The 11,695-nt window shown below is 41.2% G+C and overlaps 1 protein-coding gene across 1 annotated transcript; it reads right to left on the bottom strand.

Annotated features, from left to right (window-relative positions):
- Positions 1-1,686: 1,686 nt before the first annotated feature.
- LOC124114633 (toll-like receptor 4) lies at positions 1,687-5,217 on the bottom strand. Its single transcript, XM_048387702.1, has one exon. The coding sequence runs from the start codon at positions 5,215-5,217 to the stop codon at positions 2,704-2,706; it is 2,514 nt and encodes an 837-aa protein (XP_048243659.1). The 3' UTR covers positions 1,687-2,703.
- Between the last annotated feature and the right edge of the window lie 6,478 nt (positions 5,218-11,695).

Here is an 11,695-nt window from a genome sequence, read left to right as displayed (position 1 = left end):
TATGGTGCAGACAAACCTAGAAACACAGTCGAGGCAAACCGGGATTCGGACCCACAAACATAGGTTTCTGGCATGCCCAAGGAACGCAATTCTACAGAGCGAATTGTGGCGCCTTTGACGACAGCCATCCGTGTCCACCTCGATAAGAGAGGAGATTCGGAACTACATCGATACTCGATATGAATCGATACATAAGATGTCGACGAGGAGGTAAAACCCTTTCCTCGGGAAGACGGAAAAGTCACTAACTGGGGCATGACTCATCATTAACTCTTCGCTCACACTTCACACATGTCGAATGCGGAAGGGTAACAATCTGGTCGCTTAAAATGTGGCAAATCAGTGGGACACACAGATTGTGTAGGGCAAGGCTCCACACCAAGAAGGGGCATGCACAAAGCGCTGGGCGTAGTTTTACTCTAGTTAACGGATCATTTGGTCTTCATAGTCTTTCTCAACTCCCTATGGAGTCCACAACTCAAGCTCCTAGTAAGGCGCTATATGGTTGGCAAACACATTACAAACTCTTCTTACAAGGCACTAAATTGTACTGCTGGTGAATCACTATAACTTACTCTGTGTACCTGTGAAATACGTAGAGCAAGCCTCTTGTCACATTTAGGTTCATGTAATCTCATTCTGTATATGTGTGTATTTAATTTAGGCACTCCGGCTCAAAAGAACTAAGGCGCTTCCTGAAGTCTCTTTGTCGGGATTGGGAAGGGGGGGAGGGGGGGGGGGGGGGGGGGGGGGAGGCATGGGTGACTCAGTCGTCTAAGGCGCCGCAATGCGATTGTGGGTTCGAATCCCGGTTTGCCCCGATTATGTTTCTGGATTTGTCAGCACCATACCAGTGCTCGTGGGTTTCACCGAAGTGGCAAACGTCTGAGACCTGCATCACTTCGGGCTTTCCTCCCACAACGTCAGTTCAATAGAAAATATATGGAACTATAACCACTAATTATGTGATGGCTGTTTAATATTCACATAATGAATAATAGTTCGCCTGATATCACAAATCTGTTTTTTCAGCAAACTGTCGACCGAATGTTTGTAATACGTCCTAATGCGAGAACTGGGCTGGTCTTGCCTCAATGAGTGTTCCACGGGTGTGTTAGCATTTGTTTCGTTTGTTCCAGATTGACCTTCAATAAGACATTGTGGTCTTTAGGTCGCTAAATCAAACGGCAACCCGCTACACTGCTGCAACTGAGACTTGGCTAATAGCAGGCTGATAATAACCCGAGTTTGTCAGTGACATAAAGCCGCTCGGTACTTCCCGTACAAAACCTACTCGGCACTTTTCGTACATAACCTACTCGGCACTTTCCGTAGTGCCCGGAGCAACTGAGAAGCGTTATCTATAATATTATTACAACAGCATGCTTGTTACGCAAACTACATTTTAAGCTTAACATTGCTTTAGCCCTTAGACTGCGCGTCGCAACTATTGTCAAGGAGGAAGAAGGAAAATTGCATACCCCGATTCGACATGGGGTGTGTCAAGTACCATTGGATTTCAAGTCGGAAGAAACGACATAATCCGACTGACAGAGTCCGACGCTTCACGTGAGTGAGTGAGTGAGTATGGTTTTGCGCCGTTTTAGCAATAGTCCAGCAATATCACGGGGGACACCAGAAAAAGGCTCCACACAGTGTACCCATGTCGGGAATCGAGCCCGGGTCTTCGGTTTGACGAGCGAACGCTTTAACCACTAGGCTACCCGACCACCCCCGACGCTTTCCCCTGGCATGTAATAATGATTGTATATTTGATGTCTTGTTTCACAGAGCTTTGTTGAGAATTATTGTTACTTACGAAAGTATGGCTTATTGGGCATTAGTGCAACATGCAAAGATCATCTTAATAATAAATTATGATAAATAATATTGAAAATAAGATCAATCACGAATGTGATATTAACATTTAACAGTATAGTTTGTGTTGGAATTCCCACCTATTTCCTGGGCCAATGTTTCTGCTGGTTGACTGAGTGGTCACCGTAGTCTGAATGTCTCCGAGTTTCCTCATAAGCTAACGAGACACCCTCCACCCTTACGAGAGATATCATTTTCAATTTTTGTCTTTCAAGTTCGAACCAGATTTCTGTGACTGAATGGTGGAACACAATAAAACATATGTATGTTCATGCATACCTGGAACAGGCATTAAAGTAGAACAATACCGTTAGACTGTAGATGTATTTTAAGACTGACTAAAATTAAGATATTCCTCCGGAAGTATTATTACAAACTAATGAGAGTTTATGTGCAAATTCGCGTTTGTCCCGTAACATTGTTTATTACACATAGTGTTAGAATATTTTTTTTAAATTCATAAAAAAAATCACTTCACTCCAGCCAGTGTATTGTTTCCGTCATCCGGACGGCATTGTTGACGTCATTGTGACGAAAGGTCTGACTGGCGTCATAGCTGAAGATTGTCGACACAGTCGACAAATATGCTTTACTAACACGACGGTCGTGATCAGAGCAGAGCTGAAAATATTGAGTAATAAAGACATTTTTACACTCGCATGTGTCTCACATTGATTTTACGAAACTCGTGTTAGAATTCATGTCTCACCCTCCCTCTCGCTCGTGAAATACACACATTCTGACATCCGATTCGTAACATCAGTGTGACACACATGCTCGTATCATAATCTCTATGTATATATAAAAGATAACCTACAAAACAATCTAACTATCAATCGCCGCGGACACATTTGCCCAGAACAGTTCCTGATCGCTGCTATCGTTTGGGCAGTCTATGAAACGGCTGTTCTGCACATCATAGAGGATCTCGGGTGGAATGTCCTTATTAGGAATATCCTCAAGCATAATGATGACCATCACAGATCGGCCAGTAGACACACTCTCCATGTTGGCCATATGTAACTCATACCTGCACCACTTCTTCTTCAGGAACGCCTGGGACAACAACAACACAGTTTTCTTGCTGCTCCTTATCCCGTCGATGATGTTCTCAGCAATAGTAGCTCCTGGGAGGGAATCTCGATCCCGGATGTAAAGTCTCGTACCCCGCTGGTGTTCTAGCTTTGGAATCATGTCCTTGCGGACAAAATCAAGGTCAAGGTCAGTGTAAGAGACGTAAACGTCATAATCGTAAATACGTTCATACTCAATGTTGTTTCTTAGTCTCAGTTTGAACACATAATAAATGTAAATTATTTTCCATCGATATCGATAACAAATAGTTCCCACTATCAGAGAAAAGATCAGGACGATTGTTACAATTAGTCCCATAGACAGGGCTATGAAGTTAGCGCAAGACGCTTTCAGATTCTTTAGTACGTCATGACCTTTAAAGTGTATCACTTTCCCATTAATGTCTACGCAATGATACAGTTCTTTGTTTGCTGCCTGAATTTTGGAGTTTAGTAACCATTCAAGAAATTCTATATTTTGACATGTGCATCGGAGGTCATTTCCCGAAAGGTCTATTGTAAACTCGTGTAACTCGGCTATCCTGTCCATCTGGGATCTCGTTCGTGGTGAGATATATTTGATGTTGTTGTTTGAACAATTTATACTTGTAAGATTTACGTTATTTTCAAGATCTACAAACAGGCTGTCCAAATAGTTACAAGAAAGATTCAATGTCCTCAATGATTTCAGTCCTGAGAGGAAATCGCGATTCAAGAACAATATATTGTTGTGGGACAAATCTAAAACTTCTACTTTGCTTTGATTCCGTAAATACTGCCCATTATCAGACATTTCGAGTGCATTGTGGGATATATTTAGGTGTGTAAGTGACGGAAAGCTTGCAAAAAAATCTTTTTTGATATACATTGCAAGATTTCCTGAGAGGTCAAGATGGGTAACATTTTCTAAACCATATACAGGACCAAACCACAGAGCTAAAATGTTATAAGACAGATCAACATGCCTCAGGCTATTTTCAGCAAAATATAATTTCGACAAATCATATGCTAATTTACAATCTGTATACTTCAGGGTCTTCAGTTTAGGTGGAACACCAAAGGGTGTGATGTTCTGTTGATGTTGCAGTGACCTTTCATGAAGAACATCTCCCAAATATATCTCTCTTCTTGGTGTTGTTAAACAATTGTCAGTTTGATGGTGAGAAGATAGGTCTCTGGAATAGTTATCCGGTTCTGCAAATGGTAACTTAAGAAGTCCCCTCGTTGAACTCAAGTCCAGTGACACTAGTCCTGTCAGGTTCTGTAGATACCAGATGTATGCACCGTAGGTGAGACGGTTGTTCCTGATACTGACAGTCTTAAGTGTATTTGGCAACAGCCTGAACACATTTTTGTGAATTAATTCGATACGGTTGTCGTTAGCCTTTAATGTTTCCAGGGAAGTATTTTGAAGATTTAAACCAATCGATTGTGGCACCCAAACACAAATAGTAAGTTTACCCACCATCTGGTTAATAAAAAGTTTTCTCAGTCTTGATTTATCCAGTCCAGCCGTAGCATTCGCGACTCCTTTGAAATTTAAGTAGGTGTTACCTGATATATCTAGAGTGTCAATGTTCCGCAAGAAGGAAAGAGCTTCAGGTTTTACCGTTAAGATTTTACAATAAGAAACATTCAGATACTCCAGCATCGGGACGTTTTGCAGTAAGTCCTCGGACAAATTACCAATTTTACAACTCCCATTTTCACCAGATAGGGATAGGTATGTAAGATTGTACATCACACCACATCCATTACCAATAGGACTTTGAAAACCATCCATGGTGAGACTCTCAAGAGACATCAGATGACACAGGATCATATCAGGGATGTCGAGATAAGTATTGTTGCTGATGTTCAAAACTTTCAGTTTCGTCAAGGGAGAGAATATCTGTGTTGATGTGAACGTAAAGTTGAGTCTATTTGAGGACAGGTCAAGAAAGGCCAAATCCCCAACACTGTTAAATGTGTCGTTGTGGACTTCAGACAAAACATTAAAGGAGAGATCAAGGGAAGTCAACATTGTATAATTGTTTAAATCCGAGTTATTAAGGGTAGTTATTATGTTTCCATGGAGATTCAGGCGACAAATGTCGCGGTGCAGTGTCGGTGGAATCGCCGTCAAATTCAGGTAGGAACAGTTCGCATAGTAACAGTCTTCATGCATTATTTTGGAACAAGTACATGGCAAACAGGGTTTGTTGGCGTTTCCTCCATTGGATATGGTCATGAGAAGTAACAAAGGAACGTAGTCTTTGAGAGCCATTGGGGGTCAATCTGCAAAACAAATAACAACGTATACATAATTGAAATATTGTCATCATCTACCTATATATTGTGGGTTCGAATCCCAGTTCGCCCCGATTAAGTTTCTAGGTTTGTCATCACCATACCCGTGCTCGTGGGTTTCACCGAAGTGGTAAACGTCTGAGACCTGCATCACTTCGGGCTTTCCTCCCACATTTAGCTGACACGCCGTGATATAACTGGAATACCGTTAAAAGCGGCGTTAAACCCAACTCCCTCTCTCGCTCACTCTACCTTTACTATATATCCCGTAGCAATTGCAGAATTTATGGAATACTTTGTTAGTTTTGAAAAAGCCAGAACTATTTGGAACAGGTAACGAAAGACCAGATCCAACATCAGAGTGTGCAATAGTACTTGTAAGTTTGATATTAGGAAGAAGAAAGTGATAAAATGAGGTTTTATCTGAAAATCACTTTATCTGCTCGTTGAAATACAGTCCAGCTTATATTGTTAGTGAGTGAGTGAGTGGTTCCTAGCGTGTAAGTTAGGTTTTAGTTTGATGCTGGCCCCACCAAGTTGTTGTCACATCAAGAGTCATAATCAAGTATGTACCTGAGTGAGTGAGTGAGTATGGTTTTACGCCGCTTTTAGCAATATTCCAGCAATATCACGGCGGGGGACACCAGAAATGGGCTCCACACATTGTAGCCATGTCGGGAATCGAACCCGGGTCTTCGGCGTGACGAGCGAACGCTTTAACCACGAGGCTACCCGACCGCCCCTGAAGAAGTGTACCACTCACTGACGAGACTTACAAGCAGTCAAGTGTTACCACAGTGTCCTTATTTGTATCACGATATGACGCACGTGATTTCCAAACTTTACATGCTAATCCTGCACGAGACAAATGCTAAATCTCGAGTCATGGATCTATAACGTCACATGTGATTCGTTCATGAGCGTCGGTTCACGCAACATAACAGTATCTTCGTTTGTGCGTCGAACCAATCTAATATCTCTTGAATATGAATCTCCGTATATTAACATAAATGTATGGCATTCGCGTTTCTTTTGACGTAGAGTATATATACGTTTCCACTTTACATATGTCTCATGAAGTTTAGCAGTTTCTCCACATTTACTTGTGTATAGGTATTGTTATGTGATTGCATATAGGTTATTGAATAGCACACTATGTTTAGGGCTACAAAGTGTGAACGATCTGCTGTCTAACTATATAAGTATTTTTGTGTAGGATTTGTACCATTTCACAAATTTCAGTTCTAATTCCTGTACTTTGTTGCAAATGACAAAAATGCGATCTAACAAGTCAGGTTCAATTTCGCAGGAAGTACATGAACTGTCATCACGTTTGCTTATTTTGTGTAGAATTGAATTTGTAGAAATTATTCTGTGAATCAGCTTATATTGAAAGTTCCGCGTTTTATTGTCAACGGCTGCTTCTTGATTTAATTTTCAAAGCGTCTGAATAAGTGTCAACTTGTTACGGAGTTTTCTAATTTTAGTTCCCTTTTTGAATTTTAAGTAGTTAAAATTTATATCCTGAAACAGTTTTTATAAAAAAAAACAGTACAGTCAACCGTGTCACAAAGAGGGTCGCATGTAGTTTGCTAAGTGTGTCTGTCCATTTCCCCTGAATGCTTTATAAGTCTACAGTTTAATAGCAAAGTCGCTTTCAATGCAAATTCTCTTTTTAGCTTACACATGTTTTAAGATTCCGTTTGGTTTAAAAGGCAGCCTCATTGTTTCAATACCTAGTTTAAATCAGCTTATAAAGTACTTCATATATTGCAAAGTAACGTAGTTTAAGAAAGAAAGTTTTAACAATCGATTAGTGATCTAAATGTTAGCTTCCTTCGCTAGCAACAATTTGACATAACACTGTCGTAAATATTCTGTGGCCATGCGGAAACAGTTTCGTGCTTGGAACAAGTAAGAACTACTTCTATGACGCTGCGCGTTGTCGATAATGCGGTATTATTACCATTGTGTTCAGGTTGTCAACATATCTCTAATTTGAACTGAAGTCTGACTTGGGGTATCCTGTGATATTTGTAGTGAGTGAGTGAGTGTTAGGTTTAACGCCGCTCCCAACAGTATTCCAGTCATATCACGGCGTGTCAGCTTAATGTGGGAGGAAAGCCCGAAGTGATGCAGGTCTCAGACGTTTACCACTTCGGTGAAACCCACGAGCACGGGTATGGTGCTGACAAACCTAGAAACATAATCGGGGCGAATCGAGATTCGAACCCACAATCATAGGTTTCTGGCGTGCCCAAGGGACGCAACTCTGCACAGCGAATCGCGGCGCCCTTGACGACTGGGCCACCCGTGCCCCCGATATTTGTAATACCAAATATAAGCACCAAAGGCCAGGCGATGTTTTCTGATAAATGATGGTCACTTCAGTGTTCTATGGGTAGCTAGGGGTTCTAGGGGTAATTCACTTTGCATTCTATATTAGTTATGCTTAGAGCTCATGCAGATATTGTATAATTTCCTGTGTGCAGATGGATCGTGGTCATAGGGAGCGTAAAGCACGTGCACCCAACCACTTCGGCCACTTTCACATTCGTCACCACTCGGTCATTCGTGACCAACTCGTGTTATTCCGGGACAAGCCGAATAGCGACTCGTGCCAATCTCATGGCCATGTTTGCGACCGGGTTCCGTCTTAGCGCAAACGGGCATACCTAAAACAATTATCAACTCGTTGCGTACTTGTTTACATGTATTTCCCCATATTTCAGATGCAATTTAAAGCACATCTGGACATGCGGAATTATACAGGATGATTGAACACATTTAACTGTGTCTTTGGTATATTTTTAGATGCAAGACATATGTAAAATCAAAAATTAATTCTGCGGGATTCTTTGACGAAGAACTTGAAATCATACGCGCATTCTGATTGGTTTGTCGTATTTTCGCACATAAAATTCATCGATAGGGGGACGAGTCTTCTTGCAGGTTACGGAAAGGGGCGAGTGGTGACGAAAGTAGGGGGGCGAGACTTCTTGCAGGTTACGGAAAGGGGCGAGTGGTGCCGAATGGTGTTGTTTATCCCTGGGGTCTGTTGCAGGTCAGATCAAGTTTTGGGGTAATCAACTCCAAAGATTCCCCCACGTGTAAGTTCAGACATTGAAGCTTTCAAAACCACTGGTTTTCCGTGTCGGTTGCAAACGGGCATACCTAAAACAGTTGTCAACTCGTTGCGTAATGCTTCACATATATTTCCTCATATATTATATATATTTCAGATGCAATTTATAGCACATCTGGACATGCGGAATTATACAGGATTTAGCTGTGTCATGGGTATATTCTTAGATGCAAGACATATGTAAAATCAAAAATTATTTCTGAGGGATTCTTTGATGTAGAACGTGAATCATACGCGCATTCTGATTGGTTTGTCGTATTTACGCACAAAACATTCATCGATAGGGGGGCGAGTCTTCTTGAAGGTTACGGAAAGGGGCGAGTGGTGACGAATGTGAAAGTCGAGCTTTACGCACCCTGGGACCACGATACATCTACAACCAGGAAATTATACAATATCTGCATGAGCTCTAAGCGTAACTAATATAGAATGCAAAGTGAATTTAATGTGTGTGACTATCTTGTTTGGTTTCATAAAGTGTTTGTAATGCAAATTGTTTATGCACGAAAAATGTAATTCCGGTTTGACAGAGGTCACGGTTAATCTTTCAAAATGAAAAGAACGAGGTGAACCTTGAACACCACACGTATGGCTTAGATTTGATTTGTGACTCACCACCTGTATCCTCACCATGTGGGTAATAAATCTGTTTTTATTAGTTTTGCAAACTTTCCCTGTTGAGAAATCTGAACTATTTGTGTAACAATGAGTCACAGTCACAGCATTTATCCTTTGCCCAATGGCAATAAAGCGACGACAGTCACAAATACAATGGTCTATACGAATTTTGCGATTGGTGTTGTGAAAATGAAAATACTTCCACCTCTAGCTATACTTTAGTAAATATATAAAGATGAATCAGACCCCGACACACACACACACACACACATACACACACGCACGCACGCAAGCACGCACGCAAACACGTACGCATGCACGCAAGCAGGCACGCAAGCACACACACATACATCAAGGGCGGATCCAACATTTTTAAAATTTTCAAAATTTCCTCTCAGTCAATTTTACTGGGGGTCCAGCAATGTTCGTGTAAGTATAACCATTCTTATCACGTGTATTCATACTTATTGCATACTTATTTCTTCCCGTGAAGATCCAGAGTAGAATAGGTCTTCAGCAACCCATGCTTGCCGTAAAACATGACCGTAGCAGATCCCCGATCCTAATCTGCGACGCTTTAGCAAATAGTATGCGTCGTGATCTAACGACAAATACAACCTGGTCACTTTCTAAAACACTTGCCTTCAAATAAGCGTATTTACTTATACAAAAGATGTCAAATAAAGTGATAGATCACAACCACTCACCTCGCTTCCTTCCCTGTAGACGCAGCGTCCTCCGGGTATCATGCGATGTCTGGATGTTGACGGGGCAGTCAATCATGAACTTTGTCACTCATCAAAACAAGGAAGACTGCAAGGATCCACGTGACTTGTCTGTAAGCATTTCCTATAGTTTCTTATAGTTAGATACAATACTGGATATCCACTTCCTGCTGCAAGTCAGTTCTGTTGATATCACCGGCAAGTAAATTATCTCTCAAACCTAACACACACGCTAACCGTGTTGCTATGTGCGGTATTGAGCTGTATTAAGGAAATATTGTAACTACATCACGCCAGCAATTATAATTTGTTTGTTGTTTAACGCCCAACGCAGACATATTCGAGCTTAAATTGCGGCGGTGTGTATATAATTGAGTCTGGACCCGACAATACAGTGACTGACATCTTGAGCATCGATCTACCGAATGAGAGACAATGACATTCATCAACCAAGCCAGCGAGCCTGACCACCGGACGCCGTTAGTCGCCTCTTACGACAAAACCTGTTCTAACCGGATGTTCACGAGCCCAGCATTGAAGAGAGTGAGCGATTTTTTTGTTTAACGCCGCACTCAGCAATATTCCAGCTATATGACGGCGGTTGGTAAATAATCGAGTCTGGACCAGACAAACCAGTGATTGGCATCATGAGAATCGATCCACGCTATTAGGATCGATGACATGCATCAACCAAGTCAGCGAGCCTGACCACCCGATCCTGTTAGTCGCCTCTTCCGACAAGCATAGTCGCCTTTTACGATAAGCATAGTCGCCTTTTACGGCAAGCAGGGGTTGCTGAAGATCTATTCTACTCCGGATCTTCACGGGTAAGCGTTGAAGTATTCGAGTCAAACGACACTGAATCGACTAAAGTTAGTCAGGACATTAGTGTTGGGGACTGCTTGCAAAATCATTATTGATGATGAGATCATCGCAACCGGTCGATCATCGAAATTAATGGGTTGGTGTCATTTTAATGTAAAGTTCAGTAAAACTAGATTACACTTAAAGGGCAAGTTCACACGAAAATGAACCTATTTTTCTTGTACTTTTTCCACATTAAAAGTGTTAACCTAGAAGTGTCATAGACACAAATATAAAAATATCACAATGAATTAACATATTTTTCGCATTAAAACGATTTATATTTTTCACATTTACCAAGTGTTCTATTTCCACAACAAAAACACCATGGCTTATGCCCCTTGCAATATGACGTCATTGGTGCCAATTGATAAACATTATGACGTCATCATGCTTTGTTAGAGCCGCTTCACGTGGTGTAGGTCCAGGTGTGTAATTCTAGCGTCTCAGATGCCAGCCAGCATAGTGTAATGCTGAGTCACCACTGCGCCGGAGTGTGTCGTAGGCCATGTTGTTTTACCGCAAACTGGTACTTGATATCTTTTGCGTTGAGAATAGACAGGGACCCAGTTGAATTGGCACCAATTACGTCATAATCTAAGGGGGATAACTCAGGCCTGTTTAGCTCGAAAAACGAAGGCCTCATAACGGCATATCATTTTCACACTATTGTGAGCTTCCTACTTTCACTGTGAAAAAAATGAGTGTATATTTTCAAGCACAGATACTAATTAATTCTAAAATTGCGTTTTGTTAAGAAAAAGAAAGAAAGTGATTTTTGCGTGTACACTTCCCCTTTAACAAAAACACATACTTGCTTCAGCACTTTATTCAAATGAAATGCAACAAGAATGTTCTTATTTCTGCTCCAAGTAGTTGGAAGGAGAGCAATACAGTTAAACCTCCTTAGGCCGGACACCCTGCTTTCCGGATATTCTGATAGACACACCAACGTGTATACGAAGGGTATATTCTATTCTGTAACACTTATGCGTTAAACTCGACTTCAACTACATTGAAAATGAATATCATTTCCTTCTTATTTGTACTTTATATTCAACATTACGTTTACATTTTATTGATACATATTTTCACACTAATCC

The sequence above is a fragment of the Haliotis rufescens genome, unplaced genomic scaffold (genome assembly GCF_023055435.1).
Source record: "Haliotis rufescens isolate VD_foot unplaced genomic scaffold, xgHalRufe1.0.p SCAF_7, whole genome shotgun sequence".
Taxonomy (NCBI): Eukaryota; Metazoa; Mollusca; class Gastropoda; order Lepetellida; family Haliotidae; genus Haliotis; species Haliotis rufescens.
The sequence above is the reverse complement of the archived record's forward strand: the minus strand, read 5'-3'. Positions and strand labels throughout refer to the sequence as shown.

Coding starts and splice junctions, on each gene's coding strand:
- LOC124114633 (XM_048387702.1), bottom strand. CDS start 5,217: ATGGCTCTCAAAGACTACGTTCCTTTGTTACTTCTCATGACCATATCC.